The following is a 20,338-nucleotide window of genomic DNA, read 5'->3' as shown; positions in this document are numbered from 1 at the left end:
GAAAATAACTAGAGATCGTGTAGAAGTTTTAAAAATGTTTCAGAAATGTTATGAATATCTGTTTAAAGTGGAGAAGTGTAGAAATCAAGAAAAAGTCAAATGGAAATGTTTATGAAAGAATTAAATATACCAATGTTAGAAGTAAATAAGGCTCAATTACTAACAGGACAGGAGGAGATCAGATAAAAATGGTAATGTATAACCAATCTGTAGGAAAGTCTCCAGGAACAGATGGTAGCCCTATGGAAGTTTGGTAGCTAGGAGGGAAGAAAGTGATAAAGGTACGGAAGGTTTTGTTTGATAGTATTTTAAAAGGATAAGAAGCACCAACATCCTGGAAGAAAGCTCTGGTGGCTGTAATACCTAAAGATGGTAAAGACCCATCAGATCCAGCTTCATATAGGACCATTTTGATTCTAAACCATGATTATAAAGTGTTTATTTCTATAATGGCTAAAAGAATGGCAAAGGTGATGCCAAAATTGATAGATATGGATCAATGCGGTTTTGTGAAGGGGACCCAAACATTTGATAACATTAATAGAACATTGAACCAGAGGGAAGCAGAGTGTAAGAAAATACCACCGTTGTTGGTGGGTTTTGATACAGATAAAGCATTTGATAGAGTAAGCTGGGATTATACGAGTAGGTTAGCGGAAGCTTTTGCATTCTTTGATAAAATAGTAAGATTGATTAGGATGATATATTACAGGGATCAGAGGCAAAACTTAAAGTGGAGGATTCCTCTCTGATCAGTTTTGTTTGAGAAGAGTAGCCAGACAGGAGTGTCCTCTTTCCCCTTTGTTATTTGCATTATATTTAGAAACACTGTCAAAGAAAATAAATCAGAAATTCAGGGATATAATTGTGCTTAGTATATGTAAGTATGATCTTTCGGCCATTCAGTCTCTGTGTTTCCGGATTCTCTCTAGCAGGTTCAGAAATTTCAGTGGTTACTGTATAATTGGTATGATAATCAAGAAAAGTTGGCTTTATTTGTAGATATAATTTTGTACCTGATAAAACCAGAAAATGACAGTTCAGTGTTGTAGAACATTCTGAGACAGTTTCAGGTTTTTTTGGGATACAAAATTAATGAAGATAAAACAAAGGCAATAGCTGTAAACTAGTACCAACACATTATTTGCTTCAGCAATGCACAGATTTGTGGAGACACGATAAATTGAAGTAATTAGGACTATGGGTTTAAAAAATGATTCTGTTATGGCAGCTAAGGATATGTTGGAAGATACTAAACAAAAGATAATACAAAAATGAGAAATTGGAAGCTCTGTTTTATGGATATCAATAATGAGATACTACAAGCAGTGAAACCGTGTTTAGTCCCTTTAGTTTTATACACAGGACAGGCATATTTTTAGCAACCAGAGGGGAAGTTGTGGATAGCATTTAAAATTTGAAAGATTTTATCTGGGAAGAGAAGAGGAAGAGTCAAGCTGATCCTTCAAAAGTAACAAGGTTTTGGACTTACCTAATTTGAAGTTTTTTTCAGAACTACACAGTTAAAGCTGCTATACGTAGCACAAGCAGAATCCTATAATTCAAAGTGGAAAGGGAGGATGATGAAACGGGGGAAGCTCAAGAAATAAGGAAAGACTGATTTTTGATGCAGATTCTTAAGCAGAAAAACAATAACAATACAGAATATGATATTCATAAAGTAGCAGAAAGTTTTCCAAGAACTAAGCCAACACAGAAATGGAGAAATGCGATTCTGCTGATAGGGATGACTGCAATTAGGGGTGCAGATAATAGGCAAGAGGCGTCTGAAATTTACCAGAGAAAACTGTCAAAGTAACCAAGGTATTTGGAGCAAATAATTAGAGAGGGAAAGCTAATAGAATAAGAATAGGCCAAGAATTTATTTGGACTGCAGGCTAGAGATTGCCTTTCCTATCAAGAATTGATTTCCAAATATAGGCAAAGAGAAAGGAATAAGAGAATCCAAAGTGAAATACCAGCACTGGTATAGCTTTTAGTAGAATCTAGAACAGAAGCTGCTGTTAAAAAAAGATAGTTAGTAGAGCATATAAAATATTTCATGATAACTATAGCAGTCAATCAGAGGAGGTTGGAAAGGATTGGGAAGAGAGGCTGGATAAACAATTCACAAAGCAACAATGGAGAAATATTTGTATGGCTCCCAAATATGCAACAAAGTCTAGAAAATTGAGGAATCTTGCTTGGAGATGTTTGCATATGTATTTTTATATCCCAAAAAACTCCAGGATTTTTTCATTAGGTAGGCTTGCAAATGTTAGAGGTGTGATGGAGAAGAAAGAGGTAATTGGGAGCATATTTTTGGGAGTGTAATGAGATGGCAGACTTTAAAAATTCCCCTGCAGACTACTCTTTCAGGAAATACTGGGTGAGCAAATTGGTGTAACTAAGGAAATGATTTTTTGAGCTGTGATACAGAATTGGAATTGCCTAGACATATTAAAGACTTGCTGAGTTTAATTCTGGTGGTTGCCAAAAAAGCAATTACTAGAAAATGGATATCATAGTCTAAACCAACCATTCTAGAAGCAGTGAATGTAGTGACCGAGAGAAAAGTTCTGGTAGCAGGATCTTTAGAAAAAGGGTAGTAGCGAAATACATAAAAAAAATTGGAATTGTGGGAACAGTACATGCAGAATGATGTTTTGGAGGAGGAATGAGGTTTAAGGGAAGGCAGGAACTGAATGTTGAATGACCTTATGTAATGTTTAACTGACAATATAGAGAAGATTATACTGACAATGTATAGAAGATTGTAAGGGTATATAATGTTTGCAACTGAAAATGTCAGTATGGTTTGTTTTCCTTTATATAAACGTATGATTGCTTATGTCATTTGTAATAATTCAATAAAGATGTTTCTTGTTTATAAAAAAATAAAATGGGATGTAGTTTGTTTGCAGTCAGTAGCTGTTTCATTTGTGACTTTAAAGTGAAACATATGCACAAACATGCTCGGAAAATAACTTATTTATCTATTTATTTGCATTTGTTTACCAGGATAGTCCACTGGGCCAGAGAGAGCCCTTTCTCAGTGGAGGCTCAGGGAGAAAAGCTCCACAAACAAAGTACAAGTATTATAGAGTACATATATAGTATATTGTGTGACAAACAATAAACATAAGCATTACAAATGTGATGCATAGTACAAATTCAATACAGCACCATACAGTGGAGAACTAAAAGATAGTACAACTTAATTCCAAGAGAGAAAATTTCATAAATAGCAGATGTCCTTACAGTTCACTGTTGCAATATTCATAACATTAGGAATCTCCTGCCTTGAGCAGCCAGATGTCCAGCCAGTGTACCAAAGCCTTAGGTTGCTTTAAGGTGTGCCATACATCACACCTATGCTCCTCACGTAGCATAATGCATTGTCCAGATGTACCATCCTCAGAACATCTTTTCTGCCAGTCCAAATGCCATCTCTTGATTATCAGTCTGAAAGCCTACATTCCGTAGCTGGTTTCACAGAGCTATTGCAGATAAATGCGCCGTTGGGGTTCCTTTTTTACTTGTCTTTTTTGTTGCTTGTGGGGTTTCATGTCATCCAAGAAGGATAAATGCCAGTTTGGGCAACATAAAGACTGCCACGAACAGTGTGTGCTTTGCCTTGGTACCTTGCAAGACCATACATCCTATTCCATCTTGTCAGGCTTTTGTACCTAATATTTTGCAAAGTAGACTTTCTTCTTCTTTGGTGCTGTATCTTGAGAATCAGCAACTTGCACTGTTTGCAAAAAATACTGTGGAGGGACCTTCCCACACCGAGGGACTGCCCTCAGGGAAGAAAAAGGCCAAGAGGACTAGGCTGGAATCTTCCACTGTTCAGACTCTGCCAGACGTTTTTCCTGAGGTGAGTGAATGTCCAGATGTTTGCCCGGCTTTGTTGTCTGATTCCTCTGCCATTACCAGTCTGGAGGCCAGCAGGGATCTAGCTTTAAGCATGTCTGAGGAGGCTTTGTAGACGTCCATTTCGGATGTTCGGGGGAACCACTGTTGATCATTTTTAGGGTCGTAGGGGTGTTCCTCAGAATTTAGTCAGAGAAGAAGTCCTTACTACTGTTATTGAATGTTGTCCTTAGTCAGAGCCTTCCGAGTTGTATAAGGCAGACTTCCCATTAAAGAAAAAACAGAAAACTAAACAAGTTTCTCCTGCCCCTAAGGATCCACAGCCTTTACTCAGGGTTTGTTTATTGCTTTGATGGCATTGAAAGGGTGTTTCACTTCTAGTTCCCCCTTGGTCCTTTACTTCCCTTAAAAGACCCAGGGAACAGGATTCCTGTGAAGAGGAGTTTGATTCTGATGAGGAACCCCTTGCTTACTGTTCTCATGTTCCTTCTCCTTTGGCCTGTGGGTCAGAGGAAGAGGAATCCACCAGTCTTTATACTCCATTTGAAGAGATTTCTTTTGGGAATACAATCTCCAGGATGATGGAGTCCTTCAAATGGAATTGTGCTCAGGTCTGTGAGATTCATAAGAGGTACTATGAGTTGCTGCAGATGGAATCTCCTAACCCTTCTGCTGTTCCTTCTGTTTTGGCTGCTTTGTTGGATGCGTTTTCCAATGCCTCTAAAGCTCCACATTCTCATACCCTTGCTCCCAAGCAACCTGATAGGGTGGCTGAGCACTGTAAATCTTTGTACAAGTGTCCTACTACTGACCCCTTAGTGATGTCTGTAGCCTCTGACAAGCCCTCTCAATTGCTTCCTTCACCCAAGTTACTGCCCTCTGATAAAGACAGCATAACCATGGAAAGGCTAGGTAAGAAGGTTTCCACCTATCCTATTTTTCCCAGCCACTTTCCTCTTTCTCTTCACCCCCCCCCCTTTCCTGTTTGGCTAAAGATTACTTATGATTCTTGGGTTCTGTCCATTATTTGCCATGGGTATTTCATGGTTTGAAAATCCCTTTCTCTTTTTATGGGTATTCCTCAGCCCCCTCGGGAACAGCTCTCCTTTTTCCCCAGAGGTGCTTCGGGACCTTTTGATGCAGGGTACTATTCAAGAGGTGCCTGTGTCCCAAAGGGGGAGAGGGCTTTACTCCAGGATGTTTCTAGTACCCAGAAAGGAGAGTACTTGGAGACCATTTCTAGACCTCTCTCATCTAAATTCTCTTCTGAAAGTACCCACTTTTTGAATGTTGTCCCTTCAGACTTTGTTTCCGTTTTGCTTCTTCAAGCTTATGTTGTGTCTCTGGATCTCAAGGATGTTTATCTCCATATTCTGATCCATCCCCTTTTCAGGAAGTTTTTGTTTCTCTTTTGCTTCCTGACATTTTCAGTTCTCTGCTTTGCTCTTTGGCCTTTCTACTGCCCCAGGAGTATTCACCAAATACCTTGCTCCTGTGATTGCTTTTTGTAGGCTTCAGGAGATCCATGTATTTCCCTACTTGGATGATCTGCTGTTTCAGGCATCCTCTCCAGAGATCCTGTTGCAAAATCTCCATTTTGCCATCTCTGTTCTTCAGAGCCTTGGGTTTACAATAAACTTGAAAAAGTCTTCTCTGACTCCTTCTCAGGACCATGTTTTTCTGGGTTACAGGATTCAGACTGTGACTTTACTGGCATCCCTGCCTCCTCTCAAGGCCGTGACCCTCATCTCCTTCTTTCAAACTCTTCTTCCTCTGGCTTCCATTACAGCCAGGGGGTTTCTGAGAGCTCTGAGTTTCATGGCATCCACCGTACTTATGCTCCCTCTGGCCAGACTTCACATGAGGAAGTTTCAGTGGCTTCTATAGTCAGTTTGGCTTCAGCATGCTGATTCCCTAGAATTTGTAGTTCCTCTTCTACCTTGGCTCAAGAAGGAATTCCACTGGTGGATCCAGTAGTTGTCCTTAAATCCAGGGCTTCCATTTCATCCCCCTTTTCCTTCTCTCGAGTGTTCACAGACGCTTCAGACATGGGATGGGGAGCTGCTTTTGGCTCCCTAATGATGCAGGGGGGGGGAGGTCTGGTCTCCTCTTCAACTGAAGGAGCACATCACTGTCTAAAAGATGAGAGCCCTTCTGATAGCTCTTCAGGCTTTTCATCCTCTTATCTCCCTGGGACCTCTCAAGGTGTTTACAGACAATGCTACAGTGATGTATGTAAACAAACAGGGGAGCAGCATCTTATCTTATCTGTCCAGGTTGCCACTCCTTTTATGGGATCTTGCTGTCCAGTATCAAGTGACTCTTCAGGCAGTTTACATTCTGCAGGTCAAAACATTGTGGCAGACACTCTGAGTAGGTTCTTAACTCATTCCCATGAATGGATGTTTCACAGGGATGAGTTCCTGGACATTCTCCACCACTGGGGTACTCCTCAAATAGATCTGTTTGAATCCCCTCGGAACAGACAGCTTCCTCTGTTGTGTGCCAGAGCCCCAGCTCCTCTGATGTGGAAGGTGGACGCCCGTTTCTTTATGCATTCCCTCCCCTTTCCCTCATTTCAAAAGTCCTCAGAATTCAACAGGACACCCCCAAAATCTTGCTGGTGACTCCCTTTTGGCCAAGACAGCATTGGTTCCCTCCTCTTCTGCATTTAGCCAAGGGCAGTCATCACATTACCTCACAGGGTGGACCTATTCACACAAGACAAGGGATCTCTCATTCATCCCCACCTGTCCACTCTTCAGCTGACTCTGTGGGTGGTAGGAATTTGATTCCACATAGACATCTTTTCTCTGAGGATGTCCTTAGGGTCTTGCAGGAGGCATGGAAACCCTATACCAGGAAATCTTACTTTTCTAAATGGAAGAGGTTTTCTGTTTGGTGTCTTTCTTGTAACCTTGGATCCATTTTCTATTGATATTCCTTTGGTTCTCTTATCTGTGTGAATTGCTCAATGCTAGGTTGGCTTATTCTTCTGTTAAGGCCTTCTTATCAGCTATCTTTGCTTGCCTACCTTTATCTCCTCCTTTAACTTCTAGGTTTGAAGCTAAACAATTCCTTAAAGCCGTCCTCCATATTAGGCCTTCCAGGAAACCTGTCCCTTCTCCCTGGAATCTTAATGTTGTTTTGGAGAAATTGACTCTGGCTCCTTTTGAGCCTGTAGCTTCAGCTTCCATGCAGCATTGATCTTGGAAGACTGTTCTTTTTTTAGCCCTTACTTCTGCCAGATGGGTGTCTGAGCTTCAAGTCCTTATGGCTTGTTCTCCTTTTTTGGTGTTACATAAGGACAGGGTGTTTTTGCGTACTAATCCTTCTTTATGTCCAGATTGGTATGTAAGCTGTCCCTTAATCAGTCTACTCATTTGCATACATTTTCCCTTCTCCACAATCTGCTAGTGAGAAGGTGCTGCACACGATGGATGTGCATAGACAACTCAGATTTTATTTGGATAATACTGAGACTATTAGGAAATATGTTCATCTGTTTGTATTCTTACATTCCAGGTCTTTGGGATTAGCTGTATCCAAGCAAGCTATTTCTTCTTGGATTTCTTTTTGTTATTCTTTTCATGGTAAGAGCCTTCCTTTTTTCTGTAAAGGCTCAATCTACTATAACTGTGACGACTTCTGGTGCCTTTTTCAAGGGTTTGGATACTGACTGTATTCTTGAGGCAGCTACCTGGACTTGTGTGTGTACTTTTACCAAGCACTACAAATTGTATGGAATTTCCAGAGCTAGAGCTGGTTTTGCTAGGGCCATCCTTCATGGCTCCCTAGAGAGCTGTGCTGGTCCTTCCTCCTCCCATGTTTCTTCCTGAGCATTGGCACTCTTCCTTAATGTTATGAATACTGCAACAGTGAAATGGAAGGACATAGTACAGTTGTGTGAAATCTTGCTCTAATGGTAGATGTCCTTCTCTTCACCGTTGTAGTATTCACTCCTCCCCCTGGTCCATTTCTATTCTGGATGTACTAGTTACATGTTGGTTTTCTTTGGGCTGGCATTCCTACTGGGGCTCTCAGTTCTGAGGATGGCACATCCAGATGTCACCTTTATGCCCTACGCTATGTGAGGATCATACGTGTGACATACGGCATACCTTAAAGCAACCTAAGGCTTTGGTATACTGGCTAGATGTCAGGCTACCCTAGGTAGGGGATCCCTAATGTTATGAATACTGCAACAGTGAAGAGAGGGACATATACCTTTATGGTAAGATTTTACACAACTGTACTTTCTGTTTTGTAATACAGGTGTCTGTAAAGACTACTGTTTCAATGTTTTACTTCCCTCTGCTGGCGTTTGAGAGATGAATTTTTTTGTGCTTTCTTGTTCACTTTCTTCACTGGGTTCATGCATAAACATCATGTAGTACACAGAGTGATGTGATTACGCTCCAGTATCTGGAAAAAGACAAATCAGTTAAGCACTGCTGTAGAGTAATACCCAGTCTTAGCAAATGCTAAGCACACCCTGCTTGACATGTTAAGGTCAGGTCTCACACTAGGTAGTCAAATATGCCAGTGCTGACTAGCAAATGACAGAGGGAAGATAAAAACAGAATAACAGGTTTTTTGTTGGCCTGCATTTTCTGAAGGATATGAAGTCTGAAACTCAAATGTATGTCATTATTTAGTGACTCAGCCTTTAGTGATTTGCCATAAAACCACAAATTTTATGAGGAACAGACCAAACATATGATGCAAAAGTCTGGGCATTTTGCAAAAATCTTGAGAGTTAAGAGGCATGACAAGGTGAAAATAAACATAAGTAACATTTTAAGCATTGTCTTTCTGACAGCACTTGCTAAGTGCACTACAGCTTGAAAAACCAGAAAAACACTTGTCACTTTTCTTGTTCTGTAATTAGTAGTACATGGATCAAATAAAGCTTTGTGCACGACAAAGGATTATGATTGGGTCTCTGATCATAACCCATAGTCATATGTTCTCTACATGGATTCCAAGATTCACCTCTCGAGCTTCACTCTCGAGATGTGTTTTGAACACACAAAAAGCTGGTTATGATTGGCAACCTGCTCATAATCCTCTATGTTCTGTATGGGCTGGTCCAGTCACCACAAATAGATTAACTGCAATCAGTTGGGGCAGTTGCTTCTCAGGATCCGTGGTTATGATGTATTAACTTCTTTATTTTGCTTGAGGGAAGCCTGTTTTTAATTTTAGTGTTGTGGAACACATCTGAGCTAGTCCACTGTCAGTGCAATTGTCTACAACCAGGGTTTGAGAATAAGTTGTGGCCATTACCATTTTGTTGGGCAAGGGATTTAAAGATTTGAGCATTCAATATGGTGTTTTTTTCCATGGCTGGAATCAGCTGGGGTAAGACTGATGGCTGATCATGCTAGAAAATGCAAAGAAGAAGATGATCAATTATTATACTAGTTTGATGCAGTAGTTGCCCAACGAAGACATGCAGAAATGCATCTCTGTTTTCTGTAAGATGGTTGAAGAGGTCAAAGAACATTACAGTAGGTGCAGACAGCGATGAACTCAAATCTGAACATTAGTCCTGAGGGATTTGTAGAGAGACTGGTTGTAGTTCAGTTGGTATAACTTGGCTATACTGAAAGACTGATATGAAAAGTAAGTTGGCAGTTATGCAAACGCATCAAAATTACATTAAGCTAAAAAGTCTTTCGGCTTTTCCCGGTTAGGGATTGCCACAGCGGAACTCCAGTATGCTAATGATTGGCAGTGGATTTTTACGGTGCTGAGTTGCCAGCCTGACACCCAACCTTCAAAGAAGGCACACCCTTTCACTCACACACCTACCTGCATGTCTTTAAACATCGTTCGACTACAGGGAGGGCATGCAGACTCCACACACAAGGCGCTCCAGCCTAGAATCGAATGGGAGAACCTCTTGCTTTGAAGTGACAACGCTAACCTCTGCACCACCGCGGCCTCAAAATTACATTAAGCTACTCATTTAAAAACAAACAGATTGTGAGAGTCATTTACAGCACCTCAGTGTTGAATCCCACTATCAGATCATTGTGATCATACATAAAACCTTTTGATAAAGTCATAATCTAAGTACAGTAGTCGCATTTTAAATGTTTTTGTTTTAAATATTATAGTAAAGGGATCTCATCTGAATTAGATTTATAACGGTCTTTGAGATGATTTTTGAATTGAAGTTAGCACTATGTGAAGTATATTAATAGCAATGAGGAAGGGGTAAAATTTAAAATATGATACAAACCTCATATTGCATGTTGTCTCTATGTGCCCTTTAGATGTTACTTTTAAATTTCATGTGTCAGCCTGTGTTTTGGTCCTTGTGTGTAAAATTATGTTACCTCCTTTCAAATCAAGTATTCTTTGCATAGTGATACAGGCTACTGGCATTTTTGGATATCATAATCTGAAAGAAGAAAAATGTGTGTCAAACTTGACCAGTATATTTAGGCATTGTGAACCAAGCCTGAGGACTTGAAATGTGCTTTCTTTTGTGTTAGGAATCAGGACATTTGGACATGCGAGGAATGGGACAGGCATTACCAACCCATGTGATAGAGGAGAAGTTGATACGCCAACAACAAGAAATGGAGGAAGATCAGCGTTGGCTGGAGAAAGAGGAAAGATTTTTGGTAAGTGAACCTTGCAATTAAGTGTTGGATTACAAGGGAATAAAGTAAATTTTGTGGTGCTTTATTTATTTAGAAATTTTGATTTCTTATATTCCCATATGTAGCATATAGATACTCATGGAATAAAGGAGGAAAGGATTATTGATTTTTTTAGAGCCACATGGTACTAACTGCAACTGTGAATATCCAAGCAAGTCTGCTTGGAACTGCAGGTCACAATTTATTGTTATACCCTCTAGGTTTTGGTGCCTGTATAATACTCTGCCTGCAAAATTGATGAATGCAAAGTTAAAAAAAGCTGTTGACGGGAGGTGATTCAGTCTTTCTTTCTTGTAGGCAGGAACCAAGTATGACCATTTTGTTTAGTTCGGTTAGGAGGAAATGTGTAATTATTTCAGCACATTGTGTTAGAAATTAAGAAGATATATTTGCGTAATTTGGCATTTATTCAAATTTGATCTTTCTGGAGCCCCCAGGTTCAAACTGGTGTAGTATTGAAGGTAATTTTTTTGATTGATGTACTGTGCCAATTGATTTATATGGCAATAACGGGATACAGTCAGTCATATTTGTTCCAAGGTCTTGATCATGATGTATTTTGTATGAAAAATCCCGATGTTTAAGTGATAACTTAATAAAGGTATTTAAAAAGGCTTTTCTATCTTTGTCTGAAGCAATAGGATTAAGTTGTCAAAAGATGTGCAGATTTTTTGTGACAGAGAAATCAGTATAGAGACTGATCTGTGGTTGGAAAAAGAAATTTGTGAGTCTGAGGAACCTGATGTAATTTAACAGACTTCTTGAGGGCAGGTGGCTGACTGTCAGGCAAAATACTGGTTGCAAAGAAAGCATCCTCTAATGCTGGCAAAACAAGAGAAATGTAAGCTGAGAAAAATCCACTTATAGTAAGTCATAATATCTTTCCTGGGATTCTGGTATTTCTTCTTGCTGCCGGTGGAATAACTCTTCTATTTTGGTAATAGTATCAGAAAAGGATAACTCTTCAGTGGGAATCTGAAGAAAAAAATTCCTCAGAGTTAGATTCCGCTCTTGTGGGGTAGGAACTTGATAATTACAATGTAAATCTACATGTTAAGTTGTCTATCTCGCCTTCGTTCTTGCTGGTTGGGGATCGGAGCCGATCCTCGGCTCCAACTCGGCCATCTTCAATAGCTCGAGAGCTGTTTACTGGCTCGAGGCTACCCTTATCCCATAATGCCTAGTGATAGCTACCCAGATCTCGTTTGCCGCTTCAGCTGCGAGGTGTTGTTTTTATGGCTCAGGCTTATATAAAGTTTTTTGTATAACTTTCTTCACTAGATTTCAACCCTTCTAGTTTTTTATTGTTAATGATAGTCTTGTGTTGTGATAGTTAGCTTGTAGTATCCCTCTTTTTTCTTGTAGAACTCGTTTAACTTGGAGAGTTCTCCCCCACCCCTCCCCCCTACCTCTTCTTGTCAGGTTAGCCGTTTAAGTTAGAGGCTTTTCCTTCTACCTTTCTCTTATAGGCTAGCCGTTTCAGTTAGAGGCTTTCCTATTCTCTAAAAAAATTAAAAAAAACCTTTAGCTATAGTCCTTATAGTAGTGTGTTTTTTGTAGAGACTGTATTTGGCTTCTGGTTGTTATTGTTATAATTGTTTTTTCTTACTTTCAAGACTGTCAAAGGAATCCAAGGTTTTTGGGTTCAAGAAGTGTGACTTATGCTGTCAGAAATTGTATCTGACAGATGGGCACACTTCTTGCGTCTATTGTTTAGGCGCTGTGCAACTGCAGGACTCTTGTTCTGTCTGCCATGCCTTTAGTCCAAGAGTCCTGCAGGAGCGTAAGAATAAGCTTATCCTTAGGGGTCTGTTAAAACCCCAGGATACACCGGCCAAGAGCTCACAGCCTGTGAAATCCCCTAAACCCACTAAGCCATCGGCTCCAAGTTCGGAGCCGTCTTCGGGTCAGGGTTTACCTTCCACGTCGGTTCCAGCTGGCACCGACAAGACAGTCTCCCCGTCGGCTCCATCAGAGGCTTCAGAGCCGTCGCGGAGCTACAAGAGGCTAAGGTCCCCCTCACTTGAAATGGTGCATTCGGCTCCTCGGTCTCCTTTACTTCAGAGCGAGCCCAGTCACCGATCCTCTCACTCCTCTCTGTCCTCTAGGCTATCGGATCACGATGTGGAGAGAGTGGTCAGTACGTTGCTGAAGTCACAGACACTACACAAGTTGCCCAGCCCTCCTCAACAGGTATCGGCTCCGTCCACTTCTCTCGATGTTCCTCCTCCGACTCCAGTGAGTTCGGAGCCGGAGTTCGTTGGGGTTCGAGTAGTGGAACCGTCCGCTCCGATAACACTCTCCTTCGGTTCTGACATCGGCTCCGATTCCCTCGGTGGTGCCATCTATTGAGGGATCTGGGCACCGGGGCTCCCTCGTCGGCTCCGAGGGCGCGAGTGGCATCGGACCCTTGTCCGACCCCGTTCTCCCCCTCGGAGCTTCGGCGCAGGTGAGCTCGGCTCCTACATCGGCCTCAGTGCCGTCTCCCTCGGTGCGGAGAAAGATTCCTATTTCTTCAGAACCAGAGCTTTCTCTGCATTGTGGCAGGGACGCCTTCGATGTCATGCAGAGTGTGCTGGCCAGTGAGTCAGCTTCACTATCAGCCCCACTGGCTCCATCCCCTATAGTACCTGTGCCAACCTCTGCTCCTCCTCCAGGCCCAAGCGTAGGGAACTGATGCTCCAGGCCACCCCATTGGGTGCTTCCTCTTCTTCCGAGGCCTCCCCGATCTCTCAGAGGAGCCCCCTCGGAAGAAGAAGTGCAAGAGGAAGCACATTGACTCCCCTGAGACTGTCACTTCTGATACAGTCTTAGATGAATCAGAAGGGTCCCCGAGATCCCCCTCTGAGGATGTTTCCTTTTTGGACATCCTGGAAATGCTCAAGCAGTGGGGGAACTGGAATCCCCTAGCTCCTTCTGAGGATGAGTCTGTATTTCTGGATGCCTTCGGTTCCCGACCTTCCACCTCCTGGATGTTTCCGCCTTTCAATCCACTTATGACAATGGTGGCTGGAAAGGGTTGGTCAGCTCCGGATACAGTGGAACCAACTCCGAGGAGACCTGGTAAATTTATTACAGCACCCCAGGATAAGCAGTTCCTTACGAAAGGTGTCCCTGTTGATGCTATGGTGGTAGCAGCAGCCACAAAAAAAGAGTTAGCGGAGATCTCTTAGTCTGTCCATCCCCCTAACAAGGAGTCTAGGACGATGGACAGATATGGGAAGCGAATGTTAACTTCAGCGACCTTCTCTATGAGGTCACTGAACTACTTGTGTCATTTTCTTCGCCTTCAAAGGGTTCTCCTTAAAGAGCTTGGAGATACCCTCCAAGATCCAACAGCTGAGGGAGCACAAGCCAGGGTAGCTTCCCAGCTAGCGACGCTTAATTCTGTTAACTCCTCCATGAGGCTCATTTCTTATGCAGCCAATGGGGAGAGTAGAGCCACAGGTACCGGGGTGGCCCTTAGGAAGCATGCATGGATGCGGCTGTGTAACTTTGCGGAACCCTTTCGAGCGTCCTTCACCAACACTCCCTTTGATGGTTCCTTTCTTTTTGGACCACAGGTGAAAGACACTTTGACTAGGTGTGAGCAAGAAGGCATGACTCTCTCTGTCATGGGAGTCTGTTTTTCCACTCCCTCTAGACCATACCCCAAGGGTCAGAAGAGTGGAAAGATGTGGTTCCGTAAATCTCAGGGAGCCTTGCCTGACACACATAGTGATTTTTCCTCCAGAGGCAGAGGGGGAAACAATAATAATGGATGCCGCCCTCATGGCAGAGGGGGTCTACAGAACCAGGGCAACAGAGAATCCTTCTCTGATAAGCCCTTTCAGCATCCCTGAAGGGTTGCCCGGCTGCTCATCTCTGGAGGCAGTCGGGGGAAGACTTTCGCTGTACCCAAAAGCCTGGCGAAGTTTAACACAAGATAGATGGGTACGGTCCGTTAGATCCGGAGGTTACAAAATTCCCTTCCTTCAACCCCCCCTTGCAGTCAAGGAAGACCCTCCCAGATGTTCCACCCAATCTGAGGGAGCAAGCAGTAATAGAAGTTTCAAAACTGCTAGAAAAAAGAGCCATCCAGGAAGTCCCAGTAGACCAGCATGGATCCGTAACTTACTCAAGGTTCTTTTTAGCACCAAAAACGACAGGGGACTGGAGACCAATTCTGGATCTCAGCAGACTAAACAGGTCTGTACAAAGAACGAAGTTTCAGATGGTCACGCTACAGTCCATTCTACCCTTTCTGGGTCAGGGCAATTTGATGTGCTCTATAGATCTTCAGGACGCGTACTACCATATAAAGATGGACAGACTTTCCAGAAGATATCTTCGCTTCCGGCTGGGGGCCAGTCATTATCAGTTCAGAGCTCTGCCCTTTGGTCTCACCACAGCCCCCAGGGTGTTCACCAAATGTATGGCAGTGGTCACGGCTCACCTGAGGCATCAAGGATTCCAGGTGTTTCCGTATCTAGACGACTGGCTCCTTACCGCTACCACCAGGCATCAACTCATACAAACATGGGACTACACAATCTCAATCTGCTCACAGCTCGGCATCGCAATAAATTTTGAAAAAATCTGCCTTGTTGCCCTGTCAATCTATCACTTATATAGGAGCAGACTTAGACACAAGGGATATGTTTGCAAGGCTACCACCAGAAAGGGTGTCCGCAATTTGTCAGCAGGTACAGGTTCTGATGCAGAGCAAAAGGATCCAAGTCAGGTACATCTTTCAAACTCTGGGCTCCATGACAGCAGCCATTCTCCTAATCCCACTGGCACGCTTTCAGATGAGGATTCTTCAGTGGCTTCTGTTCACGCAGTGGTCTTTCCAAGAGCTACCCATGACGTATGAGATCATGATCACGGACACATGCAAAAGGCATCTTTCTTGGTGGATGGTCCTCCCCACTAGTTACTCAGAGCAGACCTTTCATACAACCCACTCCGGCAGCCACAGTGATGACAGACGCCTCCCTGATAGGGTGGGGGGGGGCATTATCTGGGCAGGACAGTCCAAGGCACGTGGCAATCTCACGAGTACCATCTGCATATAAATGTCCTGGAAATGAGAGCCGTGCTCCTGTCATTGCAAGCCCTTCAAGGCTCTCTTCCTCCTGGGACCATTGCTATTCAAACAGACAACATGTCAGTGGTGTGGTACATCAACAAGCAGGGCGGAACCAGGTCCTACCCCCTATGTCAAGAAGCACTCAAGCTTTGGCAGTGGGTGATTTCCTCCCAACGTTTTCTGATTGCAGTGCACATCCCTGGGAGATCCACCGTCATAGCAGACAGGCTCAGCAGAGCTATTCTAATGCCTCACGAGTGGTCTCTGAATCAGGATATTGCGAATCTTGTTTTTGACAAATGGGGACAGCCTTGCTGCGATCTCTTTGCCACCCCCTTCAACAGCAAATGCAGCAACTGCTACTCCCTTCTCCCGCTTCCGGGTCACACACCCAGAGACGCTGTAGTCCACGATTTTCCCAGGGGACTTCTTTATGCCTTTCCTCCATTCCCTCTGATACCCAAACTTATACAGAAAGCAATATCGTTGGGTTCAAAAATGATCCTCATTGCTCCCTACTGGCCTCGACAGATATGGTTTCCGTTCCTGCACCGTTACCTTCTCGATCAACCCTGGACTCTGGACCCAATTCCAGACCTCCTGGTTCATCAATCAGACGGGTTGAGTCAATCCCTAAAACCCCTCAGCTCACAGCTTGGTTGCTCCACTTCCAACCTTAGCCAGGCTTCCCAGCATTTCCCCCGCAGTTCGTGAAATTATCATGTCCTCTCACAAATCTACAAAGAGGAAAACTTATGCTAGCAAATGGAAATGTTTTTCTCATTGGGCAGAGACTAGGAATGTGGATCCCTTCTCAGCCCCAGTCCACGAAATCTTGGAATTCCTAGCTCTGCTGTTTTATTCCGGGTCCGCTGCTTCTACGATCAGGGTACAAATGGTGGCCATTTCTAACTTTCATGTTGGTTTTTCGAACTCTAACATTATGTCTCATAAGCTATGTAAAGCTTTTTTGAGAGGGGCAACTCTTCTTAGGCCTCCAGTGAGAGATCCCCCTCCTCCTTGGGACCTTAATTTAGTCCTAACCTCCTTAATTCTGCCCCCTTTTGAACCGGCAGCTTCTTGCTCTATCAAGTTCCTATCTTGGAAGACACTCTTTCTGGTAGCTATTACTTCAGCCAGACATGTCTCCAAACTTCAGGCGCTATGTGTTCGTTCTCCTTACTTGGTTTTTCATAAGGACAGGGTTGCTTTGAGAACTAATCCCTCGTTTCTCCCTAAAGTCTGCTCAGAAAGTAACTTAAACCAATCTATAGATTTTCCTGTGTTTTTCCCTAATCATACCAACAAGGCAGAATACAAACTACACCAATTGGATGTTCATAGGCAATTACGCTTTTACCTGCACAGAACTAAAGAAGTAAGGAAATCGGACTAATTGTTCCTCTCTTACACCTTGGGCAAACAAGGTCTCCCAGTTTCCAAGGTAACCTTGTCCAGATGGTTGTCACACACTATTACTTTCATTTATCAGTTAAGGAACAAACCAGTTACATATTAAACCGAAAGGTCATTCTACTAGGGCCTTGGCCACCTCTGTAGCCTTCCAGTCTAGGTTGCCTATGGATTCTATCTGTGCAGCTGCCACGTGTACAAACCGTCATACCTTTATTTCTCATTACAAATTGGATATGGTCTCCAGGAGCAGAGCTGACTTTGGTTCCACTGTTCTGAGGAGTCTGTTCCACTGAGCCACCCAGGATGATAGGTGCTAGGGACGCTGTCCCAACCAGCAAGAGCGATGGCGAGATAGACAGCTTAACTTAAAAAAGTTATGTACCTACCATAATGTTCCATGTTAGTTGTCTTCATCTCACCTTCCTTCTTGCATCCCACCCTCCATCCCCCTGTCCTAGGGGACCGAGAGGAGTTTTTTGTTCTGTTTCACTGGCTGTGTGTTCTCTTGTGTCCTCTCTTTGACCTAAGAGAATATGGCAAGTATAGTCAACTGGTTCTTGACTGAATTATTATGTTGTTATGTCTGGGGTTAGCTATTTCAAATGAAATCTGGGTAGCTATCGCTAGGCATTATGGGATAAGGAGTAGCCTCAAGCCAGTAAACAGCTCTCGAGCTATTGAAGATGGCCGAGTCGGAGTCGAGGATCTGCTCCGATCCCCAACCAGCAAAAAGGAAGGCGAGATGAAGACAACTAACATGGAACGTTATGGTAGGTACATAACTTCTTTTTCCTATCCATCAGTCTTAGAATCAAAATCTGAGAGACAAGAAAATCTTTTTCTTTTTAAATTCAGGGAAGATTCAGGATGTTAAGGTTGTATGTCTTGAAATAAACTGTTAGCAAAACCCAGCTAATCTTTCCTGTCTAGCCTGTGTGATACAGGAGAAGAAAAATATTGTGTTTTTTTTTTCTGGACCCCCCTCCCCCAAAAAAAACAAAAGACAACTCCTTCCTTGGGAATCAAGTTCTTCATTGTAGCTTCCTGGTATTTTCTGCTCCCTCTTTAAATACCAAGTATGGTTCTCCTTTGAAGAGGACAACAAAACAGCTGTAGAGTACATGCCTGTCTTTAGGTCCTTAGCAGTTTCTTGAGGAGCAGAGCAGAGTGTTTGAGAGAAAGCAATGAGAAGTCCAAAATACCAGAAACAGCGACAGCAAAGTCACTCATCAGTAGCTGAGGCAAGGAGGAAGCCAGAAGACCAAAGACACTCGCATACAGTTTACGTCCTTTTGCAGACTGGGGAAGGAAGAGGTGAACAGCCTGAAGCCTGATTCATGTCTCTACTGAAAAAAGTGCCCGAAAGCAGGTAGCAGAGCCCTGGATAGTCAGTGGTATAGCCTGAGTGGAAAAATTATGGTTTGAGGTAAACTGTTCAGACATCGTTAGTCCTAGCCCCTACTTCTGACAAAAAATAAAAATTTGAAAGGAATTCCCACAAAGGGAATCTTGACTAAAAATGGAAACTTTACAGTAAAATTTTTAGTGATGGCCGCTAGAAACACCAGTCATAGACAAATATATATATATTTTTTTTTCTACAGAAAAGATAAAATATTTTGACAAAAATTGTTAAACTGGAAATTATTCCCCTAATGGAGTACTTATCTTCCCAGCCATGGAACACTACTAGCCGAGCGGGTGTTCCTGGCACACTTAGCAAGAACGTTCTGAAGGTTTGGCACACTAACCACTGACTTTACACTGTGCTCCTTAACCTGTCCAGTGGTTGGGGCACATGAAAAGCATTCAAGCTTTGGAAAGTGGCTGTCTGTCATATTCTTGGCAGGATATAACTTGTAGAGCTTAGGCTGCTGCAGTAGTGATCTAATGATGAATGTCACAAACAACTCTTTGTGATTACAGATGTATTGGAAGGATAATGGGAGGTTGCAGTTTGTCTAAATGAGTTTTGTGGACTTCCAGAAGGCATATGACCATGCACCATGGAATGCCTTGTGAGACTTGCTACAGCAGAATGGGGTCCCACTGTCACTGATGCTAGACATTCAGTCCCTGTATTTGAGGATTGAGGGTCTTATCTGCATTCTCAACAGTAAATTAAAATACATTAAAGGAGGGCATTTTACCAAAGGTGTGCTTGACTTCCTTCTTGCTTGTGACTTTCATGGACAAGTTATGAAATTATAGTCTAAGGAGTATATAGTTTGGAAATTTGAGGAATGCATCTCTGTTGTTTCAAGATGATGATGTGCTTTTTAGCCCCAAGTCACTGTGATCTCCAGTGTGCACAGGAGGAATTCACTGCTGTCCATGAAGTAGACAGGATGAACTATGCACCTCTAAATCATCACAGTGGACTGATCTTTGTAAGTAAGGTGAGAGTTTCCATATCTTGGGGTCTTGATGATGAGTGAAGATGGCAGAGTCAAGGAGACTAACCTACCTATGGGTGCACTGGCAGCAAGCAGTACTTCAAATATACCAGTCTGTGGTGATGAAGTGAGATTTCAGTCTTGGGGTGAAGATACCAATTTACATTTCTGTCTATGACCCATCCTCAGTTATGCCATGAGGTTTGGGTAGTAACCAAAAGGATAACATATCAGTTACAAGCATCACAAATGTTTCTTTGCAAGGTAGTTGGTCTCACCCTTCATGACAAATGGAGGAGCATCTTAGGAATTCAGAAGGACTCTGGAGTACAGCCACTGTTCCTCTGTGTTGAAGAGACTCTGTTGAGGTAGTCTGAGCACTCTGTTAGGATACCCCCTGGTTGCCTCCAATGAGATGTGTACCAGATACGGCCTATTAGAAGAAGGCCCCAGGACAGGCCCATGACATGTTGGAGGGTTTATGTTTTTCAGCTTATCTGGGAATGCCTGGTGATCAACCAGTGTGAGCTGGAGTCTTTACATGAGGTTAGAGAAGTCTGATTTACACTAATGAGCTTGCTACCATCATGACCAACACCAGGACAAGCAAGTCAGAAAATGAAGATCATGACGTTAAGAACACATTGTTAATGGTAAGAAAACATTCTGCTGATTGTGGTTGATTTCCCTGATGGGAACAAGATTAATGCAGTGCTTGGTAGGTAAAGGCTGATGACATGGGTATATGGAGAGCCAAGCAGAGAGGTGCAGCTAATCAATGGGGGGTGGTAATCTTTCAATAGGCCAAGACTAATTATGCACTGGTATAGAAGGATGTGCTCAGCAATAAAGGAGTTTTAAAGATGCTGGCCCAATGGTGGAACAATTTTTTGAAAGACTGA

General features: G+C 42.8%; 1 protein-coding gene across 13 annotated transcripts in view; it reads left to right on the top strand.

Moving 5' to 3' along the window:
* The window catches only part of PTK2 (protein tyrosine kinase 2), a 4,250,095-nt gene that overhangs the window by 3,758,564 nt on the left and 471,193 nt on the right, over nt 1-20,338 (top strand). For all 13 annotated transcript variants that reach the window (XM_044067250.1, XM_044067257.1, XM_044067247.1 and 10 more), the window contains one exon: nt 10,383-10,514. In XM_044067250.1, the coding sequence (XP_043923185.1) occupies nt 10,383-10,514 (132 nt within the window). The remainder of the gene's footprint in view (nt 1-10,382; nt 10,515-20,338) is intronic.

Source organism: Protopterus annectens, chromosome 3.part1 (genome assembly GCF_019279795.1).
Source record: "Protopterus annectens isolate FY-2018-M chromosome 3.part1, PAN1.0, whole genome shotgun sequence".
NCBI lineage: Eukaryota > Metazoa > Chordata > Ceratodontiformes > Protopteridae > Protopterus > Protopterus annectens.
The sequence above is the reverse complement of the archived record's forward strand: the minus strand, read 5'-3'. Positions and strand labels throughout refer to the sequence as shown.